This window comes from Oenanthe melanoleuca, chromosome 15 (assembly GCF_029582105.1).
Source record: "Oenanthe melanoleuca isolate GR-GAL-2019-014 chromosome 15, OMel1.0, whole genome shotgun sequence".
NCBI classification, from domain to species: Eukaryota; Metazoa; Chordata; class Aves; order Passeriformes; family Muscicapidae; genus Oenanthe; species Oenanthe melanoleuca.
Window position 1 is genome coordinate 4,979,267 of NC_079349.1, and position 27,875 is coordinate 5,007,141.

Below are 27,875 nucleotides of genomic sequence, written 5' to 3' on the forward strand. Positions count from 1 at the left end.
GACATCTCCACCAGCCAGCAGCAAAGAGGGCACCAACAACCTCAGTGCAGAGACAGGGACACCATCCTGCAGTGACTCTGAGGACAGGCTGGGGGGTGGTCACCAGTGGGAATGTTCCTCTTTTTGTTTTCCTCAATCAGTCCTCAGTTCCATGGGGGAAATGCCTGGGCAGAGGGAAAAGTCTTTATCTTCCATGGGCTTCCCTGCAGAGCAGGGACTGCAGAGCTGCCACAAACACTGCCTTCCTTCCTCCCTTGGGATCAAAAAGGAGTAAAACTTAAAACCCACAAATCCTGCTGGACAGAGGGTCACCACTGATGGCAGAGAGGAATCAGCAAAGCAAAGTGCACCCCAAACTTCCCAGGAGCCACATGTGGGTGAGGGTTTCCCCAGATCATGGGAAAATTTGTACCATCACAAAGGTCCAGGGCTTACCTGAATATGAACAGTATCAACTCACTTCTTCACATCCCTGGGAAAAAGGACTTACTAAAAAAAGCAACAAACCTGGTATGAAATATAGAGTAGCCACCATTAACATCATATTTATTGTTATTTAGTTGCTCAGTAAAACATATACAGATATGTACAATATGCAGGAATACAGAAGACTGCACTTTACATATTTAAAAAAAAAAAGAAAGAAAAATAACACTCAATTTCATGAGCTATCGTCACAGTCTTCCAACCAAGCATTTAGGAAATGAATTTAACAAGAATTAAAAAAAAAAAAAAAAAGAAAAAAAAAAAAAAAAAAAAAAAAAAAAGAAAAAAAGATTACAGGATTGCCTAACACACAGCAGAGTCAAGTTTTCATATTTTACATGTGCAATAACATTTTTCAGAAGAGTTTGCTAATGCAGTACGGATTACCAGTGTTTTGAGGTTTCTTTTTTTTTCTTTTCCATGAACCAAATTTAGTACAAAGAAGTAACATCCTTTTGCTTAAGGCTGTTTTAAAGCTGTAATATTCTTGGGTAGTGAATAGTGATAAAGTTATAACTGCTGGAAATCAGAACCTGCAGTTTCATCAGTCAGAACCTATGAGCGGATGGACTCAAAGCAACAATTTTAATAGAAAATTTCTAAGACAAAATTAGACTATTTCCTCCATTAGCCTTAAGCATTAAAGAAGAAACAATTCTATAAAAATGGGTTATGCTCTTACACACCATCCCTTGAACAGCTGTGAATCCAGTAGCTGACAAAACCTTACACTGCAGCTTAACAAAAATAAGTCAAATGTACCAGTTTGGTTTCTCTTGCCCCCCCACCCTCCCAGTGCCCATCCCACTGCTGTGCTCACCTCATCCCTTCCACCTCCCAAAACTGGAACTTTTTGCCTTATTGGTGGTGCCTGGAAGTCCAGTCCCAATGCCAGATTCCCAAGGGCCAGCCAGCCCCAGAGTGACCATGAAGACCACAGGACCTCCTCAACTCCCCAGGTGATCCAGGTGACAGAATTCTGGTGCTCATCCCCTTCCATCCTCAGACACTGTGAAAATCCCAAATAAGTAACAAGCCTAAAGCCCCTTACTGATGCTCAAACAGCAGAGAACAAGTAACCCCAAGAGAGTGTGATCTGGAGAAAACTTGTGAGAATATTTAATAAATGAGGCCTCTTCTGTCCTTTTTTGGCAAAGAGGTATTTGATCACTCCTCCCAACTGAAACACAAGGGAAATCTGCTCCGTTTGCTACAACACTGTAAGTTGCAGACTAAGCCCGGGAAGCAGAGAGGGAGCCAGGGCACAGGGCCAGGAGATGGGGATGTCCTGGCTGCCCCAGCCCAGCCCCAGGCAGCGTGGGAGCCCCCGCAGTCCCTATGGCAAAAGGCAAAGCCACCTTTTAGCTGCTGCTCACAACCCAAAGCAGACTGTGCATCCTACCACGGCTCTTTGGCTTCTTGTACAACTGTCCCCATCTGGAAGCCATGTAGGACACACAGCCAGGTTTCTCCCAGGTGTTTGGGGAACATGTATCTGATAAAATTCTCCCCCTGTTGACCCAAGTCAGCCCCTGAAGGAAGTGAGTCTCAGGCACGGGGTTCCAGCTCTCAGTGCAGCTCAGCCCTGCCACTGTTCCCTCAGTGTCCCACTGCTGTCTGTACCTCAGTTTCCTTCTCCACAAGAGTGCAACTTACCTCTTCCACAACTGGCTTTTACCTACAGCTCCCAAACATGTTTCAGTTGGAATATTATTATTCAGAAAATGACATGATTTCCATTCTTACTGTGTCAGGCCATGCTGACACTTCACATGTGTTAAAAAAACTGATCAGTGCATTCAGTGTAAAATTAATGGAGAGAATGGGTACAATGAAATTACTGCAGGTACCACCAGCTCTGTGACAAAGCTTGAGCCTTCTGTATATGCTTCAGGACCACATCCCCAGGTGATGAGCAGGACATGATGCCTTGTCCTGGTCAGAATGTAGAGTTTCTGTTCTGATCTTTGGCAAAAAGCAACAAAACCCTAAAAGCACAAGTTTGGTTGGTCCTGGCTAACAGCTGCCTCAAACAGAGCTTGTTCAATCAAGATCAAATGGACAGGAGGTCAGCAAGAGGACTGTGTGTGACCATGGCCAGTGAGCCCAGCACACAGCCAGCCACTGCCTTAACTCCTCACTGTCTGACAGTCCCAACCCTGCACTGCATGCACTGCCCAGAGCAGAGCCAGAGGTGGCCAAGTGCCACAACAGCCACAGCTCCACGCTGCACAGCTCAGCACCTGGCCTCAGACAGCCCAGATCCTCACCTCACAGGATTCCACTGATTTTGAAGGAATTGCTTACACTCTGCATTTCTGTAAGTGAGAAAGCAAGTTCCAAGTGGATGAGAAAATCACAAGCTGCTGAGAATGAGCCAGCAGAACTGGGGGTGAGACCAAGGCACCACAGCTCCACTCAAATGGGGATTTCTCTTTAAAAGCATCTGAACTCTGTGTTCCCTGACAGGTTCCTTCCCGTGGCACAGGGTGTGCATCCCTGACCTCAGGAAGCCTGAAAAACCTGTTCTCTTCAGTACAGCAGGAAAAACTAAAACAAAGCACAAGGCAAGGGACTGCACTCTGAGCAGGAATGCCACCAGCCTGTGAACTTGGCTGAAATTTTCAGCTCTAGGTGATGGAAGGCAGTACTGTACTGGTGTCATCCCAGGGCCCCTGCTGCAGACTGAGCCCCCTAGAGCAGCACACATGCTCTGGCATGCACAGAACACCCTTGCTCTGCTGACAGATTGAAAATCAAACACATATTTAGGTAAGCCAGGACTTGAGGAATCACAGGCAAACAGGCACCTTCTGGAAGGGGGCTGACAGTGATTACTAAAAGATACTTTACTGGGGACGGTGATATTTTATTGCAGGTGCAGGAGGAGCTCTGTGCTCCTGGCTGCACATCCTGACAGAGGTACAAACCATCCCAGCTTTTTGATCCAAACCAAGTGGGTGTGAGGCAGCTCCACAGCCAGTTGCTCCAGGATGGGCAAAAATCCTCATCCTTGTGGAAGCTCCAGCTTTAATACAAAGTAAAATAATATTGAAAACCAAGATTAAGAACTATCCAAATTTATCCAAAGTCAATTCATTGACCAGACCCATAAATCAATCCATGCATGGTTAATAAGAGCACATTCAAATCACATTTCCAAACACTGTGAGTCTCTCTGAAGCCACATATGACTGAGAGTGAAGATTCCAGACCACCCTTGACTTTTTAGGCAGAATTTCCTCTCTGTTGGTGTCTACCAAGAATATTACGTCAAAATAATTAAAAACCCAGCACAATCATCAAAGATAAAATATAAAGCAGTCTTCAACTCTGTCCCTTCAGCAGAGACACATTTGTGAAATCATGAATAAATAACCCTAGAGAGGCCAACCTTTATTTCACAACCAAAACCAAACCCTCCAGTGCTGTTCCTGAGCTGCAGGAGCTGTGGGAGGTGAGCTGCAGGCACAGGGCAGGACAGGGCCACTCCTGGGCACAGGGACACACAAATAATGGACAGTGTGACGTAAAACCACTGCAGAACCAGCCCATCGTGTCAGCTGTGGGTTTATCTGGTTTGCTTCCAACTTTCGTCTCGAATGAGCATTATCTATCCTGAACAGGAAAGTAGGGCTTTCCTTTTATTGTGTGCATCCAGCAACGCTGTTCTTCAGTGCATGGCCTTGGATGAGTTTGGGGGATTCTGACACCAGGTGTCCCTGCCCTGGCAGATGAGGAAATGCCACCCCTGGGCACACAGCCCCTGCACCTTCCCACCTGGGCAGTCCCTGACCCCTGCCACTGCACTGGGACCTGCTGTGCCCCTGTTGTGGCAGGGGATAGGGCACCCCCAGGAAAATGCAATCAACAGCATCTTTCTGCAGTTAAAAATGAGCAAAAAATGGGCAGGGTGCAGGGGATTTTCTTCTCCAGTATGAATAAAGTGGGAACTGTAGGAGCACCACCAGGCCCAGGCAAGCAAGATGGAGCCTGGGCCTTTGGAGGAGGAGATAATGACTATCAGACTTACTTAGGAAAACCTCTCCATACCTTCCCTGCTGTGCCTGAACCAGCTCCATCCCAGAGCTACACCCAGGTACACAGAGGAAAGAGCATCCTGGCCTCACCAGGAGGCACAGAGCAAAATGAGGCTGAACCTTTTTAATAGCAGAGCCTCATTCTCTCAGGAAAGGGCAGGTCCATGCCTAAACATTCAACAGAGCATCAACTGCTTGGTTTGTATGAGACTGGCAAAGGCTGGGTGTCACTGTAACATATGATTTAATGCTGACCATTTTGCTTTCACTGATGTTTATTCCTGAACTGCTGCTCCTCAGGATCACCATCCTAATAAGCACTGAACAAAGCAAAACAAAACAAAACAAAAGAAAAACAAAGCAAATGAGGAAGAAAAGGAGGAGGAGGAGGAGAAGGAAGAGGAGAATCTTTGTCTTATTATGACATACGTGACTTGGACACACACTGAGATGAATAAGGAAAAGGCCTCATCTATAAATGTATGCCAAGGTTACAGAATAATGGGAAAAAGTGGTCTAGCAGGAAAATCTTAAGCAAAAGTGTGCTAACTGCAGAAGGGTTAACACTGGTAACATACTGTGGCAGAAGATTAAAAAAAAGTTGAGGTTTACTTTAAATTAACCCTTTCCAGTCCATATGCCACTAAGCAGGTACCAACCTAGAAAAATAGTCCACCTAGCAGTAGCGGCCCTTTGAAATTAAAAAAAAGAGAAACAAAACAAAACAAAACAAAAAAAATTTCTTTTGTTCAAGTCAGGGCAGCCACAAAAGTCCCGAATCTGTTGGAGATGTCCGAGTGCAGGGACCTCCACGTCGGCACGGCAGTCCGGCCCTTCGCCTCGCCCACGTCGTCCGTGCAGTGGACCGAGAGGCACTGCAGGTGGGTGCCCGTCTGCGCCGCCGCCGCCGAGGTCTTGCTCGGGGGAAGGTCGTGGGCTGCAAAGGGTTCACAGAGAGAGGTTAGGAGACACATCCCCATCAGCTCACAGCCTGGCCACACCCTCTCCCAGCGGCGCGCCCCTCTCCCGCATCCCCGGCTGGGAGGATGCGGTGTCACCGCCACCGGGGCACCACCACTGTGTCACCGCCCCTCCCCACCCCGAACCGAGAGCCCGCGGCTGGCTGTTCACCACAGAACACCACCTGAGAGAAACCAGCGACATGTCTGAATGCCAGGGATGGAGCTGGGACCCATGAGTGTGTCCCAGCCCGCAGCACAATGGGGAGCTTTCCTTGCCCGCGCACCCTCCGCTGCAAACGGATGCTAAACCCGTCCGAGCAGGAAGGCAGCCCCAACCCTCCAACCCGCCCAGCAATGGGCTCCCTCTTCCCCTCTTTTAATGGAGCACCGTGATATTTTCCTTAAAATGTCTTTCTTAAAATTTTCTTTAAAATTTTAGGATTTTGTATGATCTTTAGCTATCATTAGTTTCTGTTAACCCTAGAAATATAAGACTTTAACTGAAACGTCCTAAACAATGTCCCTAAGCCTTTTTCCTCTGGATTTTACAATTAATGTGAAGAGTAGCTAAAATGGGTGGAACATGACGAAGATGCCAAAAAACAGCTGTGAATGTTTAACATCTCAGGACTTTTTCTCCCTATCACCTTTCTCCTGTTCCAAAAAGCCAAGTAATGTAGGGATACCACACTTTTCATTACTTTCACTGAACCTCCTGCTATACCAGATACAAAACCAGAACTGAACAGCTTGTTACACAATCACAATGATAATAAGAGACAATGCTAAACTAGCCTGGAAGTACTTGGTTTAAACTGGAAAAGGCTTTCAATGCTTGATTATCACAGGACGCCAGAGATGCTCATAACTAAAACAGTATAATAACAGCACACAGGAACTACCAAGAACCTGGGGATGTGATGCCATAAACACTGGGAGAATGAACCAGCTTCAGACAGCACTGCTGCCTGCTCAGCCCTGCTCTGTGTTAGTGCTGCAATGTGCAAAATCCACAGAGCTCTGCTGCACAGTGCTTGCTTTTCTCTGGACACCCTCCTGTGCTGCTGCAGTCAGGGATCCAGCAGCAGCAGGGCAAAGGTGCTCACACTATCTACACTCAAAAGGATTCCAGCTCCCTGCAGTCGGTGCTGGGTGGTTTCAGTCAGTTTTGATAAACAGCAGCACTGAGGGGCTGAGCAGAAGCACGGAGCAGAGGCTGCTGTGTGATACCTGAAGTTTCGGCAGGCGAAGAGGTGTTGGCACAGATCCCTTCCCAGCACGTGGAGCTCATACTCTTCTTTCCTATCACCTCTGAGTCCCAAAGCTTTGGGAAAACCACAGGGCAAAACCCCCAGACTCCCTGAATAACCACTATTTGATCAGGTGTTCAATTTAACTTACTGCCCAGAATGCAAGTATACCTAAGACATTGTTTATTTATAAAATATTCAAAACTCAGATGGGATTGTGAAGAAAATTGTGAACAGGAAATGTTTTCCTTACTAGTATTTGTTCACAAGACACACAGTACCCACTGTTTTTATTCTTAGGTCTCCCTGACTGCACAGGACATGCTGGGCTCGGCACAGGAAGAGCCAGCGCCTCGAGATTAGTCCTTGTGACAGCAGCTCTCTTCCTCTCCTGCAGAGAAAGAGGAAAGAGTCCCACAGCTGAACTGCTGCCACAAGGGGCCCAGGGGTCCCAGCAGTGTTTCTACAAGGGCTGCAGGAGACCCCCAGGGCTGAAAAGTCCAACAGAGGTGGCACATTCCCAGGCAGGAACCGGAGCCAGAGCTCCACTGCACCAGCTGAGCAGGCACCAAACACCTAGAACAGAGCTGGTCCTCAGCAATGACTATGTGAACAAGCTCATGTGCCACAAGCATTAGAGAATAAAAAGTTAGACTTTTTTGCTTTTAAATCAGCAAATTATTTCTAAGCCGTTTGCTGTGGATAAAATTCATAAGCAAACTACTAATAAAGAAATCAATGCAATCCACGTGGATGAACAAGATTCCTTGGTTAGAGAGAAAAACCCAAGTGAAAGGGGTGAGCAGGAACTGAGCCTCAGTTTGCAAAGCCAATACTGACTGCCACTGTCCACACAAGCCTTGCTCACCATGGGACACCACTGTGGGAGCTCCAGCTCTCCTGTCTATCATTAACGAGCACAGAAAATGATGTATTCAAATCCAAAACAAAGAGATCTCACAGCAAAGCTTGCACTGGCACAAGAATTCTCAAAGCCAATCTGGATGGGAAATTTCAGTGCAATTTACTTTTTTCCAGTATTTTTGTCTTGACAAAGGTATGATGCTTTCCAGGAAAAAAAAAAACCTTCGTAGCAAAAAATTAAAGTTGTGCTGATCCATCTGATGAGAATTATATTCTTAAGCATGAGATACTGCCTGATGCTTGCCCAGAACAGAAACACTCTCCAGCAGACCTGTTTCACCAGCCATCCTCTGCCTCCTCCCTCACAGCCACAGTGTCCTGGCACTCCTGAACCAGTGTCCATGGCCCAGAGCAGTTCTGGTAGCTGAGATGGACGTGACTCGGTGTGTTAAATTAGTCAGGTAATGCAAGATGGTGTCACCACATCATTGCCCCACAGCTGCCAAGTTCCAAATAAATCATTGTCAGTCATGAAGTACCTCACTGAAAGCATGGAATTTTCAAACAAATTATCTTTAAACTGCACAACTGCCTCTACTACCAACTACTGCAAGGAATTTGTGTTATTAAAAAAAGCAGTACAGTTCTAATAAAGGCCATCCTCCACACCCAAGATCTTGAGATGGTCTGGGTGGAGACTTCCCCTCCAAATCAAAGGACATGACACAGAGCCCGGGACTGACAAAAGCACAACCACCCTGTGCAAAGGACAGCACGTGCCACTTGGACACAGCAAATGCTGAAGCAGAGCTAAGGAATCAAACATCACAGACAAGCTCTTGTCATGTTCATGTGAAAGGCATGAAACTCACAGAAGTAAAGTGACCAAAGAGTAAAGTCTGGAAAATTCTCCCCCCATGATGGTGTCCTTCCTCAGCACTGTTGTTGCTTTTAGGTAAGAGCTTCTGAACAAGCTTTACCCATTTTCTGAGCAAACCTTACCCAGCCAAACACATAGCAGCCACTGAGCCCCAGACTAACAGCAAGAAGAGAGCGCCCAGCCAGGCTCCCCAGCTTCCCTCCAGGCCCGACCCTCTGCTCTGACCTTGCACATTTAGGAAGCTGCTCTTTCGTTCTGCTCCACTTTGCAAAGGCACACAGCCTTAGAAAAGAAAAGGTTGCTGTTTGTTTGTTTGTTTGTTTACACAGCATTAATGGCAGCATGGTGACTAACCCAGGAGCCTGGCCAGCAGCGTTGGAGCCTGCAGCTGGGACACGGGGAGGGAACCAGGAGTTCTGCACCACAAAACAATTCAATACACACACTGCATGCTGCTTCTCCAGATCAGCTCAGGAAAAACACATTTCTCTAGTGAGGTTAGACCCTGGCATTCACTTCACTCTGCAGACACCATGTGTACACACCTTCAGTCCCTCCAGCATCCTTCTTCCTTTTTCATGAGATCCTGAGCAGTTAAGCTGCTCCATACAAAGCCTCTTTTATTGTGCAGCATCTTCTTATGCTTTATGAAAAAACAAACGTGTTCTCTTTACTGTGACAACCCCACAGAGCACCGTGCAAACCCAGAGGTGTCCCAATTTTTAAGTAAAGTAATCCCATTAAAAATTAGTTCACCTGCACAGCTACCACACTTTGCCTGCATCTTCTCATCAGAGAGGAGGCTAACCGAGGTAGGGCTGGTGTAGCCAAGGCAACTGCAGATGTTATACTGAGACACCAGGAGCTGATGCTGCTCTTCAGGTGCTGCTTATGCCATCCTTCTCATTTTTGCCAAAATCACCACCAACAAAAGGACGGAAAGCAGCGAGACACAAGAGTGAGAGCACAGCCACAGTCTGGTAGGGGTCTGGTTGGGAGTGGGTTCCACTCCACATTTCAGCCTTCCTGCGAGATTGAAGTGACAAACAGGAGGTGAAGATCCGTAGAACGGCTCCTCGCCCCAGGGCTCATCCCTTGCAGTTCCTCAGCGCTGTGACACAGCCGCAGCCGCCGCGCTGCCCAGGGTCCGGCTGCCCGGCGCAGCACGGCCCCGCCGCCGCCCTCGATGGCCAGCCAAGCGTGAAGGCCCTGCATTGCTACTGATCTCGTTAAGGCTGAATCCGAGGATTTGGCCAATAACACTATATTCCCTGATCAGAGATCTGTTTCCCCTCTACCATCTGATAACCACTCTTAAAGGACGCGTTAATGGGCTTCCGTTCACTCTGTGCCCGTTAAGCAGAGGCCAAGCTACCATAAGAGGGAATAGATTTGAGTAATGATCCCTTATGAGGCAGCAAACCTACATATAGTGTTTAAAATTATTCCCTTAGGACAAGATGTTTTTCACCAAATCTCCCACATGACAGTTTGACATATTGGTTCAGGCACATAGCTCTGCATTTGTACACAGCACAGAAGCATCTCTTTTCAGTTTTTGAGAAAAATAAGGTCTGAAAACATTTGATGTTTCCCTGGACACTGGACCTAGTCTCTATAGCTTAATTTATTCCTGAAATTGTATTTTTAAACATTCCCAAAATTTTATTTTTAAACACAACTAGTTCATTAGTGTTGATAAACAAATGAGCAATCTCCTTCCTCACCTCTGCAGCACTGACAGAGTCCTTGACAAAGGCATTTTCTTGATCCTGGAATACAAGGAGGCAATGGCTTCCATTTGTTCCTAGACACAAACATGGCACCTGCCACCTGCTTACACCATAATCCTGCACTGCTTTCAGGTGCCTTCACCTCTGACAACCTGTGCTTGCTTTGGGCTGGATGTCTCTGCTGTTCCCAATGCTTGGAGGGCACAGACTGGTAGCACCCAGCTCTGCTGGCACTCAAGGAAAAGCCCCAACTACCCATTCATTACTAGAACATTCCTCTTAATCTGACTTTACTTCTTCATTTATCCTGTGTAATCCCTGCCTGTAAGACACTTAAAGGTGCTGCTCTCTGCTCTGCATGCAGATTTCAGTGTTGGTGGTTAAGGTGAGCAGCTGATGCCAAGGACTGGCCACGAGGAGCTCAGTGGAAATGGGGACAGGCGACTCCTCACGCTGCTGACCAGAAGCACTCTGCAGAGACTCCCCAGCTCCAGGCTATGGGCCACATTTCACTCCATGACATTTCAAGAAGCCATTTGGCTTGGTCAGCCCCTCAATTTATTGTCAAGGCCCAGGCAGCTGAGCACTCTCTGAGAGCCTTTCTCATGAAAGGAGAGAAGGCTCTTCATCAAACATGCGTGCACAGTGCAGAGCACCGTCCCACAGCACTCGTATATCCCACAAACCAGGATTAGAGCTCCGACTTCACTGCAGTACAGACGAGACTCACCCAAAGGCATGGCATGCCCAGGCTAACACACAGTCTGCTCACCCTTAATGCTGCTTCTGCCCATCCCTTCATCAGCCCATCAGCTCTGGCAGCATCCTCTGGTCCTCACAGACCCTTACTCCACAGACAGCTTGATTAATTGGAGGTGCCCGAGGCTCTAAAGGGAGCCCATGCTGCAGAGATGTTTATTTTGTTTTCAGAGATCTCCAAGCTGGCATGGGGCTCCATCAGAGCTCGCTGCTTGCACAGAATTCAGATAACAGGAGACACATAGTGCTTGCTGCAAATGCATATTTTTCTTTTTTCTCCCTTGACCTCTTTTCCTGCTCCTGTTTTCACCAGGAGCAATGGAAGGATGTGCACGCCACGACAGGGAGGCTGCCCAAACCCACGGCAGCGTTAAGAGTTTGCTGTCAGGCTGTAGGGTTACAGCCAGCCTGTGAGGCACATGCTCACAGACAGAAACAGAAGAAACTGGTGAAAAAAAAAAAGAAGTAGAAAAAATGCTAACCCTATCAATGGAAAAGGCAGCACTCATCTTACATGTAGCATGACCTTGAAGACACAGAATGAAGGATGTGTGGATGAGGACAATGACATTGCTGTTCTAAAATCCACAGGATTGTGCCAGGAGCAGACAAGAGGTAGGGAACACATTGCTCCCACCTTGCTGCCACTGCCCAGCATGAGAGCAACACAACACCATGGCTCCACAGCCAAGTGTGAAACTGCCTACACCTATTTATTCCTCTGGAGGCTACTTTAAATCATTGATTTCCAGCTCTATGACTCTCCAAGAAGAAAGGTAAGCTCTGAATCCCTGGAGAAGGCAGAAGCTCTGGGCCTTGGGACAGCACCAGCTCCTGTACCTTGCTGAATGGCCACAGGGACAACGGACTGTTTCTAACTCATATCCTTCCTCTCTTCTGGCTACCTTCAGTTCCTCTTTTCAGTTTAACACACTGACTCTCAGCTGCCTTCCCTGCAAAACACAAACCGCAGAGGGGGGTCCTGCCTACCCCCCTGGTGAAGTGGCTGATGTTGGGGTTTGGTTCTCACAGAGCAAAAGACCATTCTGGCAAACCAGATCCTACCCAGCTGCAGTGCTGCTGTCTGCCAGTCTGGTCCTGCCTACCCCATGCAGGTGAACCACTCTTGATAACCACAGAAAGCTGAGCTTCAAACCAGGGCCTAACCCAACCACACAGTTCCAAAGCACTGGTCAGCTCCTGGTGCCATCACCAACACTGTGCTCTCCTCAGCTCTTCATGGTGTGAGAACCATGACCCTGCCCAAGCAAGGAAAACTGGCATTAAAAACCAAACCAACTGCCAACAACAGTCAGACAATGTCTGGACAACTGCAGCCCATTCCAGCACAGCCGACTCAATACTCACAACGGCCATATGCTGCCATCCAACACCTGTGAAGCATCAGGGAGTTCCACGTTATTTTCCAGGGTCTGTTGTTCTTCCCTTTCAAAAAATCTGAACACTTCTGCTCATCTCAGCAAGGAGTGAGCTGCCTGAGCCCCATCTACCAGATCCATCACACTGACACTCAGACCTGGCATCGGGAAGAGGCTGCAACCAACCTCTCCCACATAACCCCTCCTTCCAAAGGGTTGTGGCTGTCTCAGACACATCCTACCTCTGAATCCAGCCTCCAACATGAGAAGACCACCTCCATGGCAGGAAAGAATACTGGCTGCTGATCCTGTGTTTTCTGTGCTGCTGGCACACATCACCTGCTTGCACTAACTAAATGCTCTGAGCCTATTTTCATCAAGAATGACAAACGACACATCCGTGATGAGTAAGGAAATGCTGGGTTTTGCTGTCAAATTTATTTCATATGTACGCAAACTATCACATGACAGTTTTACACACAGCTCCAGCCCATGCAAAACCCATCTCTTGACTGCCAGAATGCACAAGCAAACAAAAGGTTTTCAATAAAATCCAAAGTGGAATTTTCTGATTGCACAGAAGTCACATGAAATTGTTCAGTAAGTCCTCACTTAAATAAAACCAGTTCTGGACACTGTCTAGTATTTCAGGGCAGGCCAAAATTGAAAAAAGATGCTACTTAAATGTTCTGCATTAAATTACCACCTGGACATTTCAACAGAGCAGGCCTCCAAAAATAAGATAAAATGCCCACTTCTACTAGCAAAGGAAGGGGTGTGCCAATGGATTTGTAAAGGCAGTGAATAGTTCATGATTATGCAAAGAGCAAACAGAAAGGGAAACATGTAAATTCCAGTATTCCATCAGATTTGTGCAAGAGCTTTGACACAATTGTGGGGGAAAACATAGATATTACAGTAGTAAGTAGGATATTTAAGCCCTGCAGATCATACATGGAAAACTATTTTCTTTAAGTGAAAACAGAATTAAAGATGAAGATTCCCTTGAAAGAACTTTGTTTGTAGTCATTTAATTTCAGGATGCAAATTAAATGAGCACTTGTTAGCAAAGTAAAAGAAGGGAATCAGCTCTGAAATATTATCAGTCTCTTAAAAGGCTCAGATAAACTCAGCCAAAGACTTTCGGGTGTTTTGTCACTTTGTTCCCCAAGAGCTCCCCAAGGAGCTGTGTTCTCACATCCCAAAGCCAGACCTGCATCCAGCCTGGCTGCCAGGGTTGGGACAGGGATGTGCCTGGTCCCTGTGTCTCTTCCCTGGCTCTGCCCACAGCTCCCACAGCTCTGTGCCCCATCTATAACTCACAATTACGAGAGACCGTAACACAGAACTGCCAGAGGCAAAGTCAATCTCTCCCAGGGGCCTCACACATCTGAGGCTCCTGCACACCAAGAAACGGTGATCATGAGCAGTAATGCTTGGGGTTAAACCACACGAGTTCAAGGATATTCCTGAAAACACAGTGGGAGTTTACCAAAGGCTAACATTAGTGAGAAGAACTAGCATCAAGGATCATTAGCTCTTTTATGCCATTTATTTATAGCCTACCTTGAAACACATGCCATTTCTCTTTAGAACACCTCCAGCTGAACTTTGGTGTCTGAGGGGTGAATGAGGAGACTCTGGGAAACAGTGTTCATGAAAACAAAAGGTGTTCAAGCAACTTTGCCACTCACAGATCAAGAGAAAACAGAGACCAGAGACCTCAAGTCAAAGCTGGCACCTGCAGAGACACAGTTCAGAGCTGGACAGAACAGGCTGAACAGGGCTCTAAGCACCTGGTCTGGTGGAAGGTGTCCCTGCCCATAGCAGGGGTGTGGAACAAGATGAGTTTTAAGGTCTCTCCCAGCCCAAACCATTCTGTGATGCTGTGGGGCACTCCTTGACCTGCTCTGTGCCCAGCAGCACCAGCTGCTTGACACTTGACACTCCAAAAACAGGGGGTTCCAAATTACTGCCTGCAAGTCCCTTGCAAGTAATTCACAGGCAAGTTCTAAAGAATCTGCAAGAAATAACTGTAAAAAGCAGAATTGTCAGGAGGCCTGAGCTTCTTAAAGAAGGGTCAAAATCTCTGCTGGAAAACATTTAAGTGCTGGCAAATCAGACTGAGAGCTGATATTATCAACCCAGCACTTCCTGGGCAAATTCTTGCTAAATCTCTTCTGCTACACAAAAATCCCAAATTCTGATATACCCCAAATTTTGACTACAGAAAGAGACAGAAATGTCATCATAATGTCATAATGGATCTGGCATATTCAGAAACATCCCCTAAAGCAGCAATAAGGTGTGGTGATTGAGCCAGGGCCCAGAACTCTGATGGAGGAACAGGGTTTGATTGAACAGCATGTTTAAAAATTAAATCTATCTGAAGGAAAAGAAAAAAAATCATCAGAAGAAATGCACGACCGTATGAGGAGCAATGGCAGTGAGGGAAATTCAGCATAAAAAAAAATCACACAAAGAAACCTGGCATTCTTAGGTAAGGCTGTAAGTGCCACTATTAGGATAAGAAAAATATAAGCTCATCTTTTACTTTCAATTGTCACATCACTGTGGAGAGTCTTCATGAAATTCTCAGAATAGCAACGAATCAGGAGCAAACAGCTGTTCAAGCAGGAAAGTCACAGGTAGACAGACTTTCCTTGCTTCAACAAAAAATTAACTCTAAAGTTTCACAGGCCAGTAAATCAACAAAATGGGCCTGTACAACACAGGACAAACAGTCTCATCTTCCAGCCCTGAGCTGATATATGGGCCTGTGTTCTCCTTCCGGCCATATGCTCACGTGATTTATGACCCACAACAATTTCAATACTCCTGGAAAATGAAAGAACAGCAGACAATTAGTTCATCCCACTACACTGGAGATTGTGTGGGCTCTGCCCTGCAGCACCTCCCCAAAGAGTGGGGGCCAGAAGCTCCAGGTGCCCCTGTCAAGGGCAGGGGAGGAACATGGGGCTGAGCAGCACCCAAGCACTGGCACAGGGAGCAGAGCACATCCCCAAGACTTCACTGCATGGAGCAGCCCACAGCAACTCCAAGAGACATGCAGAGAGACTTCTAACCAGGGCCTGGAGTGACAAACAAGGGGGAACGTCCTCCCCCTGGGAGAGGGCAGGATTAGATTAGATACTGGGAAGAAATTATTTACTCAGCGAGTACTGAAGCACTGGAACAGGTTGCCCAGAGAAGCTGTGCCTGCCCTATCCCTGCAAGTGTTCAAGGCCAGGCTGGATGGAGCTTGGAGCAACCGGGTCTACTGAAAGGTGTCCCTGCCCACAGCTGGAATGAGATGACCCTTCCAACCCAATTCTCTGATTCTCTTCTGTGATTCATTCCTATCCCATTTGTAACCACTGCTGTTTGTGACAGCTGCTATGAACCTGGTCTAGATCCAGTCAGTGCAGAAGTACAGACCATCCCTCTAGCAGGGAACAGCACCTTGCAATCTCTACCTGCAGCTGTCCCAGGCAGGGCACTGCCTGCAATGCAAACACTGTCAAACCAGGCAGGATTCAGCTCTGCAGCACCTGCTTCACTGCCACAACACAAATGCAAAGGCATCACCAAACAAACAAACAAAATCCTCCACCCCACCCTGAATCAGGCTTTTCCCTCAAACAGGTGGGGTGAAGTGCAAGTTCGACAGCTTGAGTCATACAGCCAAAACTTCACCCAACCCCAGCCATCATGGCAGCATCAGCTGGGGCTCATGCACTTGGAACCACGCAGAGCACACAGCTGAGAGCCTGGGAGATACCAGGTCTTTAGCTAACTTCTGAGTGACAAACTCAAGTCACATGTCTACTCAAAGACATGTCTCTGAACAGCAGCATCATGCCCTCCGTAGATGAACATTTTGTCCACTGGGAAATGTGCCAAATAACTCAGGTATCCATGAGTACTGCAATGAAATCTATGGCTATCTGCCATCCTCCTCAGGTCTGGACACACACAGCTTCATCCCCCAGCAGCAGAGCTGCCAAGGCAGATGGGCCAGCAAGGCTTCAACAAGTGGGTGAGCAAAATGGCAGCAGGAGCACCCATTACCCACGGGACCACAAGGATGGAGGGACGGAGTCTGAGCTCAGTGTCTCAATGTACCCACCCTGCCTCTCTTCCTGCAGGTCTTACACAGAAGGCAGCTGTGCTGAAGGAGTTAATCTGGCCTGGAACAACCTATCTCCGGTTTCTCAGAAACTCCAAGGCTGCAGAGCTGGGCTTTCTGCTCCCTGCCTGCTCCTGCCTGCCCTGCCTGCAGCCTGACCCCTGACATTTCCACTCTGCTTCTCCCTGGCATGGAAAACTTAACCATACACAAACAAACAGGTTGGGAGGACAGATAAATGGAACAGAGGAGGAGAAAGGGAAGATTGCTGAGATTCCTTGTCAAGGTCCTGATTAAATAACAGCAGCACCACCAGACATGGGTGAGGGGCTGGCATTTATCAGTAAACCCTGAAGTCTACAGCGAGACATCTCTGTTTAATTAATCCTGAAAGGGTCCCTTCCCCCTTCTACTTCCCAGGGAGGTTTTGAGGATCTGTAAGTTTAAAGACACAGTGAATCTTTTTTAGCTCTTTCCTTACAAAACACAAGGGCAAAACCACAGCTTGGATTTACTAATTCTGTGGCAAAGGCTTCCATTGCATGGACACATGCAGACAACCCACACTGAGGGGGCATCTTGGATTTAGTCACAGCAAACCCTCTGAGGCAATACAGCCACCACGTGACAGCTTCAGTGACCAGCTGGAAGCCTGCACACACGTAATCACAACCAGGCATGGAATGGATCTGCAGACCTCACCTGGGCTCTTCTGCCGTTCTTACACAATACCCATTTCCCAAGGGATAAATCTCCTCAGTGCCTGGAGCAGTTCTACTGTCACCCATTTTTGCAGAGTTTTCCCACGGTGGCACCAACCTCACCCAGCAATGGAGGAGACTGCAAATACACATAAAGCAAGACAATTGCAAATGCTCTTGCTTCTGGGCTTTCACACAGCTTGAGGAGGCTTGGGAGGACCTTCCAAGGCATCTTCCATTTCAGGAGGTGCCCTGCCCTTTGATCCAAGGTGAACACTGTACTATTGCAGAGCCCCACAGTCTAAGCCATGAAGGGTCACAAAGCTCTGAGCCCCTCCACACCTCAGTAGCAGTGCAAGAGGAGCTCTGCTTTCCAGGGTGCCTTCATCCCACCACAATGCTCAGAGAGCTCTAAGATCTCTGAGGGTTGCAACAGCAATGGGAACTCTGGACCCTAGAGAGTGGACAGAGCACCAAACCCCAAAAGAGCTTCCAACAGAAGAGGCTTCAGCAAGCACTTCTCAAGGCTCAACATCAGTGTTCAATAGGGAACAGGGCAGGGAGGGTCTGGCAGCAGTGCTCAGGCTCCCAGGTCTGCCACCTGAACTACCATCCATCCAAGCAACCATCCAGCCAATGGTAGAATTACAAAGATCAATTCTTTTTGTGTGGTGCAACTTGCAAAAAGAGAAAATGAAAAAAAGCAGAAAATCTCTGTAATAACAACTTCTTGTCCAATCAGAAGCAAAATAAGGGGTGGGGGGGAAAAGGGAAAATTCAAAAGTCTAAGTTCAAATTGTAAAATAAATCTGTAATTCACATCAGCTTTATAAAATTCACAGGAAAATACAAAGTCAAAACCAGTTATTTTCTTGAGGATCTATAGTCTTAAATACCTGGTTTCAAAATTATCTCTTTTTAAGGAAGTACTGGGATGGGGGATGAACTGTGAGGAACTGAAAAAGGTCTCTGCCTACCCAAAAAAAAAATCATTATGCAATGACAAGAGACAATCCAGTCTATAATCAAAGACAGAATCCTGACAGGTTCAAAGAGAAAATTATTGTAGCAACAGTGATTTTGAAGATGAGAAGGGTTTTTTTGATTGAAACAATGGCCATCAAGATTTTTACTGTAGCAGTCAATGTTTAAATGCATCACTCAGCATGCTGAGTGCCTGCAGGTACACTGAGCACCAACTGCAAAAAAACATGAAAAAATAAAACAGTGACACCTAAGAAATTCCTACCTAAAGTGGAACCAGGCAATGCTCTCTGAGTGTGAACCACTCACACCAGGGAGCAAACACTCCTACTGATGGGCATGCTTGTCCCAGGGAGAGAAGTTTTACAGGAAAACTCAAGAGCCAATGTCCCATAGTACATAACTTGCAAGTTAGAAGGCACTACACTAAAATATTTAAATTTTCAACATCTGCTTCCAGGGAATTGCGTATTTGGCTGTAGAATTCGTGATCTGCACTCTTCACTGAACTAGTGTGATTCACAGAAAATGAATCACAAAAGGCAAGTTTGGTGACTAAAAAAACAGCTGCTCTGTAATGCACCTAACGAGCAGTATCGTATTTGCTGCTGTTTGATTGGGAGACTATCAGAAGATGACTATAAATATCCCTTTCAAAAAGAGAACCTGGATTAAGCTCAGTGTTAGCTGGGTGTAAGAGTCAGAGAGACTGCCTCATACCTCTCCTGTATTTCACCTTTTAGGGGAAAGCCCAAGCACAGTCCCCTGAAGGGTAATTTGTTACAAAAATGATGCAAAAGCTGTGCAGCATCACTACCATCAAAATTCATATTTTTAACATGAAGACTTTGAGTTGCATTAATCTTGTCTGTGTCTCCACCACTAAGACCATTGCTTACATGTGGGAACCATTTTATTAAAACTATGAAAACGCCAAACTATTTATTTAATAAAAGCATTTTCTCCACTGTAACTCAGCAGTGAAAAGCTGCTTAAAGCAGAGTGTATCAGCCCTACTTCATCCACACACTCCTGTTCTCACCATTACATTAAAAACCTTTCACCAAAAGTGATACCATTAAAAAGCATGAATAGGTTTTGGTTTTCTCTTAGCTAGAGCTGGCAAGTCTTCCTGGGGCATCTCCACTTCAGTTTCACAGCTACCCCCTATACAGAGGATTCCCCCTTCTTTCTTTCATTAGACATTTATGTCTCTTCTGCAGAAAAGGAACATATTGAAACTGATGTCTGTGTGTTTTTGCTGATGTTGTTCCAGGCCACATCACACTTGGGCTCACCACCTGTGCCCCAGGTGTGCAACAAAGAACCAACACAGGCTAAGGCCACAGTGGGCTTGGCCCTTCTCCCTTCTGGAGTATTTCTGGCAGAAATGCCCTGGTCAGTGCCATGTTCACATCCTCACTGTGTGGTGGCCACTGGCCAAGTAGTTGAGCTGTGAAAGCACAGCTGGCATACACAGCACACACAGTGAGAGCCCAAATCCAGCTGTGACAGCAGGGTAAGGAGCACACCCTGTGATGGGACAGAGTCAGACTGGGACACCCACCTTGGAACCCAACATCTGTTTTCCATGGAGTGCCCAGACAGCCCATGATATTTTAAAGCAGGCAGCACTACAGATAAAGACAGATCAATTTTGCTGTACAATTTTAAATGAAACTCTCCTGTTTTGGAAAGAATTTCATTAAGGTGAAAATGTAATACAGAACTACCCATTTAGGAAGAATGTGCTATTAATTCTTAGCAGTGTATACCGAAGGGAAAATTGCATTTTTATCTAAATGGTTTTTTCTGCATAACCCATTTCCAGTATTCTTTTACAGCTCAGTAGTGGGAACTTTTCACATTTCTAGTTGGGCCAGACCACTGTGGAAGGCAGCCTTCAGGAACGTGTCAAATATAACCTCTTAAAACGTATTCCAAGAGAAGCTCCACAAACTGGAGAAAGGCCAAAAGAGCACACCTTAAAGGATGCTTGGAAAAGAAAAGGAAAAAACCACTCTCTTAAAGACAGAAGCCAAATTTTTGAGGGGGAGAGGAAAAAGGATGTGGTTTAGGGTGGTTTTTTTTCCCTAAGGGCCAAGAAGAGTTTCAGTCTTCCCTTTCTTCTTCCTTACTTGAAGCAGAAACACCTCCTCTTTAATGCAGCTCCCAGTTCCAAATGCACACAAAGAGCAGAATGGGGCCATGTTATCACTCTGAAAAAATGGACATTCTGAGCTATAACATGTACTAGTACATACAAGCAAAACAAGTGTATGCTATGAAAGACTCATTTTATCAGCATAAACAAATGCTCATTTCTCACTACAGTTTCATACCACTTGAAACTGAATATAATCCAAACAATAATTCCAAACAACTGATGCTGGGATCCAAGTTTCCCTGACATACTGCCATCACACAGCAAGAACAACGTCGAGAAAAAGCAAAAGCAGATTCGGAACTGCCCGCTTTGAGTTTTACCCTGTTTGCCTAATCTGGTACAAAGAAAAGCAAAAAAAAGTTCTTCATTTCATCATCAAGGATCTCAGATCCAAGTGAACCCAAACCTCAACAGCACAGTGGCCCTGTGTTTAACACACAAAGCCACTGACTGTCCAAGCACCGCAGCAGGGCTCACTGAAGATAGCTGAAGCTCCGTGTTTTCTAGGCATTGTTCATTTGACATTCTTCACCTCTTTTTTTTTTTTTTTTGTTCCTCTGTATTGGCTTTCATTAGCTTACTTCAGAAAATTAGTATAACAAAAAATTTTATCTTTCAAAACAGACATTTAAAAGTGCAGCAGTTATGGAAATACAATTGGACAATGAACAGTTTTTATTCCCTCTACCTCGCCACACTCCGCACAGCAAAGCAGTAATTACAGGAATCTACTCCTGGTTTAAGCTCTACAGTAAGCTCTTTCCAAATTTAAGGCCAGCAACCAACCCTTCATTATGCTTAATAGGTAGACATAAAACGTAATTGTATCACAATCTCCCAAAGCACGTTCCCAGCTCTGAGGCTCACACGTGTCTGGCTCAAAAAAGAGATTTTTTATCTGTTCTTTTCCATAAGAGAAACACTGCAGAACCACTGGCATCAGCCACTCGAGGAAAACTACACAAAACACCACAGGATCCGGAAAATTATCTGGAGTAAGACTTCACTGTGTTAAAGGCTCACTCACATTTCCAAAGTGGTGTTTGTTGGTCTGCAGGAGCCCTGGCAGAGCCAGGACCTTGGGCTCCTGCCCCAGGGGCCCAGAGCACTGGGAGCACCAAATTCCCTTCTGCCTTTCCCATTCCCACCTCAGCTAAAATAAGCAACATAGAACATGAACTGGATTTATCTACAGGACACACCACTTTGTCATGTAACATACAACACGACTTTGATGCACAGTTTAAAAGCAAAGCTCACCCAAATCACCAGGGCTGCCCTCAAGATTTCCCTGTTCCCCTGCACATTTTCCAGCCATCACCTCACACCCACCCTGCCAACAGCACAAAGAACTGTCAAATTATGAGATGAAACTGTAATAATAATAATAATAATAATAATAATAATAATAATAATAATAATAATAATAATTCAGAATGAAGGAATTATTTGCTTTTCTCCATTTTTTGTGATCTGCCTCTTTCAAAGCAGTTTGTATGAGATTTGAATTGTACTTAGGACAGCCCTTGTTTTCCCTCTGCCTCCAGATCCATGGCACGGTAGAGAGAGCACAGGGAGCTGGGCTATGTGTAGTTTCTCCCAGCACAAGAAGAACAGCATGTGCCTATATTTAGAGGCAGAGAAGAGAACTATAGCATCCAGGAAAAAAAGAAATAAATCTTACTGATTTTATCTTCAAAAAAGCATTTGTGTTTTTGGTTTGTTTAAATCAAAAAATGTGCTGCAAGCGTTTGACCCTACATCCAGCAACAATAAAATCTGTTCCATCATAAAATACCAGCTGCTTTGCACTTCAAATAATAATACTATTTTTAAAGGGTTTCGGAATTATTGTCTCATAGATTGTGGTAGCTTTTATTACAATTACTGGGGAACTCCTTTTTTTTCATTTGTAGAATACAATCAATAGGCCCATTTATTATCTTCTTGTTTTTAAAACTGCATTTGTTCTGAAATTTTGGGTTACTTTTCAGACTAGGCAAAAAACATCTTTCAGCCTAGTATTTGGCACCAATAAAAATTAAAACAATTGAGTCAGATCAAAAACAGCTGTAACATTAGATGCAAATAGTTACCTGGCTGCCTGGTAGGTCTAAGGGACACCTTTCTTTTAATTATCAGCTCAGTACCACTCCAGGAGTAAATCACACCAGGTGGTTGTGACCTACTGAGCAGCTCAGACCTGGGGTCTGTGTCCTCCTCTCCCACCACCCAGGGGAGGAGGAAAGAGAAGCCCTCCCTTGGTGCTGCTTCCAACCCCAGGCATCTGGAGGAGGTGAAAACCCACCTTGCACCAAACTACTTCTGCAACATTTAGGTCTCTTTTCCTGTTGCTAGGATGACAAAGTTATTTAGAAATTGCTGTAACTGGGGTTTGGGTTTATTTTTTCCACAAGAGGAGAAATGCTGCCCCGGAGAGGGCAGCACAGCCGCGCCATCCCCACCGAAGAAGGAATGCACGCAGAAATGAGATCACCAGGTGGGACGAGATGCTCTCAGCCCTTCATTCCCTGCCCACACACGCTTCCCAACCCAGCAGCACTCAGCACCAGCGTGCCAGCCTCTGCTGGGTACCCAAGTGCCCTCCAGTTCCACTGTGCACATCACCAGCATCCTCTGCCCAAACCCTGGTGGCACCGCACCGTGTTCTGGTGGCGAACCGGCAGCTGCCCAACCCAACAACGCCTGTTTTATCTCATTTGGAAAGTAAATCTTTGGCAGTGGGAACATCTCCCGGGTTTCTAAACCCCTTGGCAATTTATGGTGCAATAAATATGATCTGAAATAAAAATAATCCTAGAGTGGGACCTGAGCATGGACTCTGCTGTGTTTTAAATCACACATAGACCCCGATCTCCATACGCACGCCAGCGATGCTTTGACTGACCGAGCCATCCAGGCAGGAGCAGGAATGCTGTGCAGACACTCCCTCCCTGCCTGTTCCCACTCTCAGCCTCACCTCCAACAGGGCACAGGAGGGAAGGCTCAGCCCCATTCCCCAGGGAGCAGCACTGCTTGCAGGGATGTGCAGCTCTGCCTCAGACCGACAGCATCCTCTGCCTCTTCTGACTGCTCTCACCTGAGACCAAAAGGCTTTTAAATGCCATTATAGAGGAATATTACATCCACCCACCCCCTCAAAAAAAAAAAAAAAAAAATTAGTGGAAGATTTTTCTAGGAAAGACATCCTAAAATTCTGACCAGATAATAACACCAGCCCAACCTCCATTTCCTATGTTAATAGATCAATTTACATCTTTCTAGCAAAATGGTTTCAGGCTACAGTATAAAAAAGAAAAAAGTCATGCCTTTCTTCTGAAACTGCATTTTGGGAGAGGATTAAGGAGAAAGGAAGGATATGACTCTTTCCAGGGCTTTGCAGTGTATTTGCTTCACACAGCAAATTAATATTCTCAATTTTAACTCAGGAGTACATTCTTAATTAGGGTATGAAATGTTTTAAAATTTTCTTCACTTTACAAATGGCTGCTTTTTCAATTAACTGTGCTTCCCCAGCCTCAGGATGATCTTTCTATTAGCAACAGAATGCTTTCGAGTATTTTGTGAATACTAATTCACAAAATTAATTAAATGCAGACTTAACTCTGAAAACATATATTTTACCATAAAAAAACCGTGCTGTCTTCCAGCTACTGACCGATCACAGGCTTTGCTGGGATCAAGGGGATCAAATCCTAAAGGCCCAGCAGTCAGAACTCAAGGTAGGAGAGTTAAAAAGAAAATACCCAAGTTCTTCATTTTGTATTTTAAATGCTCCAAACACAGAGGGGGATTAAAATAAGATAAATATTCCAAAGTTCACAAAAGTGGCCGCGGGAGCAGGACTGTGGCATGTCTCTCCCATCGCTCACAGTCAGAGCTAGCAGAGCCCTTCAAGCTCCCACGTGTTGTCTGTGTTTAAACTCAAATAAACTGTATTTATTTCTATGTAAAAAAATATCTATCAAAGCAGCACTTAAACATAACCAGATTTCTGCTTACCAAACAAAAAAAAAAACCTTTTTTAGACAAATGTTAAAAGCTGATAAAAAATGTAGACCGCCCAGTGTCATGCTCGGTGGTGTTATGTTAAAACACTGAACAGACACAAACAGATTTGCTGGAATTGAAAACAAACAGACACAAAGTGCCCCTCTGCAGCACCCAGGCAGCACCTCAGGCTGCAGCCCAGACTCGGAGCTGCCCGTGAGGATGCACACGTGCATCCCAGGGAGCGGCACTGCTGGTGGTGCCAGAGCAGCTCCTGCCCAAATGGGCAAGGCAAAACTTGGGAAAATGTTACTTCCAAATGGCCAGCATGGATCAGACCCAATCCTACAGAGAGGGATGTGCCCTACGTGTGAGTCAGGTGTCTCAAAAGGGCACAAGCACGGAGCAAAAATACTCGTATGACAATGGCTGTGCTGCTACAAAAAATAACCCAAGTACAGGAAAGAAACACAGAACAGTGGTGACTAAGTATTTTTTGCATTAGTATGGATAAAAAGTGCAACTCTAAGAAAGGCACATTTCTAGACCATCGAGTCTTAAAATTTATTACATCAACTAAGGAAAATGCATTCACCCCATCCAGATGCTTTTGTCATTTGCCAGGAGATGAGCAGAACATGAAGCCTTAGAGGAGAGGGCACTAGCAGGGAGACGAGAAGAAGGGGTGCTGAAGAGGGGAACAGTAAAGCAATATCATCTAAGATGTTCTCTTTGAAGTATTAAGAAAGTCAGCTTGTAAAAATTAATGGATTAGACCTCCAGCTGTTCAAGTCTCAGCTTTAAATTTAGAAGGCATTTGACTTTGGAACATTGGCACATAATCCATAAAATATATTTAAATTTGTAAAAAAAAACCCAAATCCTTTGTATTAAAAGGTCACTAATAACTCAGAATGTTTTAACTGCACCAACACAAAAGCATCTGGCAAAGGAAAAGCAGCAAACTACAAAGAATCACAGTATTTTTGTATAAGCCAGTCATCTAATGTGTGTAAACTGGGTCTAGCTACAGAACAGCAAAAATTCGGAATCACATTTTAAAAACCAATAAATCTAACTAAGACCAGGAAGGTGAGAGCACACCTTGAATTTCCTGGGTGATTCCACAGCTTCACCTATTTAATTTCCACAAGGTTCCCCGTGTCCCTAACCCAAGATCTGGTGCACAGCCAGCCATGTTCTGAACAGCCCTCACTAACAGAGGCTCTCGTTTAAAATCGCCGCTCAAAAAACGAAACAAGAATCATTTCATTTTTAAAAATAAGCAACACACCAATCTTAAACATGTCCTGCAAACCTTAATCATGTGTTTACAGGTGCAAGGGTGTGGATTTTTCAGTGGAAAAGCCAGAGCAGTTGGACAGGGAGGTGGATGCCCGCCGGAGCCGCGGCGCGATGGCGAGGTGGGTACCAGCGCCCACCGCCTTCACCCAACGCCCTCCTGTCCAAACATGCACAAGGACAATCTATTCTGTTCTAGAGATAAAACAGGGAATGATCCTCTGCCTACAATTTGATAGGTCTCTTTCAATGTTCTCAATCTGCTTGAGAAAATATGTCATTAAACAGCTTCGGATATTTCAGTAAATTTAGCGTTAACAATGCATACACGTTAGACCACCTGAAGATTCATTTCAGAACTGGCTCTGCACTTTCTGAGGAGACTCTCTTCACACTCAGATTTAACACAAATACACGAGAAACCACTGACTGAAAATGTACAGTAATTTGTCTAGTACTAAAATTTTATATGGCCACATAAAGGCATTTTACTGTACCAAAACCCTGCCCTAGTACAGAACTCTACCGAGGCTGAGAGTCAGCTGGTTCAAATAAAAGCAGCCTATTTAGTTTTAGGTTAGACTTTTGTTTGATGCCTCATTCTTTGTTCTACACAAGTAACAACAAATTTTATCTACAGACATTGCTAATTAATAACGCTTTTTATCAAAATATTATTTGCAGTTCTATGTCGAGCATTACACTAGGTCATGGGTAAAAAGAACAGGTATTGTACCTTAAAAATTGAAGAGACATGGTGTAATACATCTCAGATCAAAATAAATCTATGCTGTCATTCAAGCTCATATATAAATACTAAGTCTAATTCATTTCCTTTTATATCATACATAAAGATCTGAAGCACATTCACACACCAATTTAAACAAACATCCCCCTCGAAGTCTGTATCATGCACATTCTCACACCAAGTGTGTGCAAAATAATCCTGTTAAAACTCACCTTGCAACTGAATGGGCCATCAAAAAACAACAGACTTTGGGGCAAGGAAGCACCAGGATGCAAACCAGACAGGTAACCTGCATTAATTCAAATACAGCTAGATTGTCCACTGAAATGAGAACAGATAAATCTAGAGACCAAAAATTACAGCCAGACAGACGGTGGATGCAAAGACAAACAGTGGCCACAGTTGTTACTGAAATGCCAATAAATTTACACATTTCCTGCACTAAATATTTTAGTATATCACAGAAAGAGGAAATACTACTGAAAATTCTGTCCCTTGCTTTCTCTAATATAAGCCATAAAGGTCGACAAGCACAATGCTACAGAATGTTTATAAAACAAAGGAAAATATTTCTAAACAGGACCATTTACTAGTAGAAAATATTAAAAATTACAGTCAGTCAGGTAAACAATAGAGAATTTCTGTCATTCAGATGAGGCCAAGGAGGGGCAACCCTTCCAGTTAATTTTTTTTTTAACAGGTTAGAAAAGTTTAAAGCATGGTATTAAATCCAAATCTAGTGCACACCAAACTCTCTCCCAGGATAAGCAGAGGGAGCGTTCTTCCCTCATCACTCTGTTTGCTAATCCAGATGATTTAATAAAGACGTGGATTTGATATATGCCGAGTTTATCCTGTAACAAAGGCAATAGCTTCTTTTTCCACTAAATTGCTAGAATGGTGTAAGTTTCAGCAGCCCAGTGAGGCAAACAAAGCAGCACCAGGAATCACAGCCCCCTCGCTGGAAAAGGCGCTGAGCTTTACTGCTGAACTCGCTTCCACAGCGCTCACTACAACACAGCACATCGCTTGCAGTGAGGGCTCAGTGCCTGAAAAACCTCACCAGAGGTCTGACAAACTCAGTCCCAGTAAACAAACGCAGTCCCTTAGTAAAGCCTCTAAAAGAAGTAAGCAGTATTTAAAATAAAGCAGGCAGCAGAATGCATGGGAAAGGGAAAGAAAACAAAGGCTCCCGGCCGCATCTGGACCAAATTTGACCTTTGTTAATGTATTTCTAGTAATTCACAGATGTTACACACTGCTCCAACAAGAGGGTTGGCCTGTGGGCTCATTCCAGTGACAGGTTGGGTGCAAGGATGAAATATTAACAAAAACTCAGAGATGAAGGCTAACGGTGCCGCGTGGCACGTGCCCGTCAGCCGGGACCCGAGGAGCCCAGCAGCCACCGAGCAGCAAAATATACTCCCATCCTTTCCAATCAACACCTGCAAAGTTCTAGGTACATACTGATGTCTTCACA

At 45.3% G+C, this 27,875-nt stretch overlaps 1 protein-coding gene across 1 annotated transcript in view; it reads right to left on the reverse strand.

Annotated features, from left to right (window-relative positions):
- Positions 1-520: 520 nt before the first annotated feature.
- Positions 521-27,875, reverse strand: part of MN1 (MN1 proto-oncogene, transcriptional regulator) — a 34,321-nt gene continuing 6,966 nt past the window's right edge. Inside the window, exon 2 of the mRNA XM_056504512.1 lies at positions 521-5,463. Within this exon, the coding sequence (XP_056360487.1) occupies positions 5,276-5,463 (188 nt within the window). The 3' untranslated portion in view covers positions 521-5,275. The remainder of the gene's footprint in view (positions 5,464-27,875) is intronic.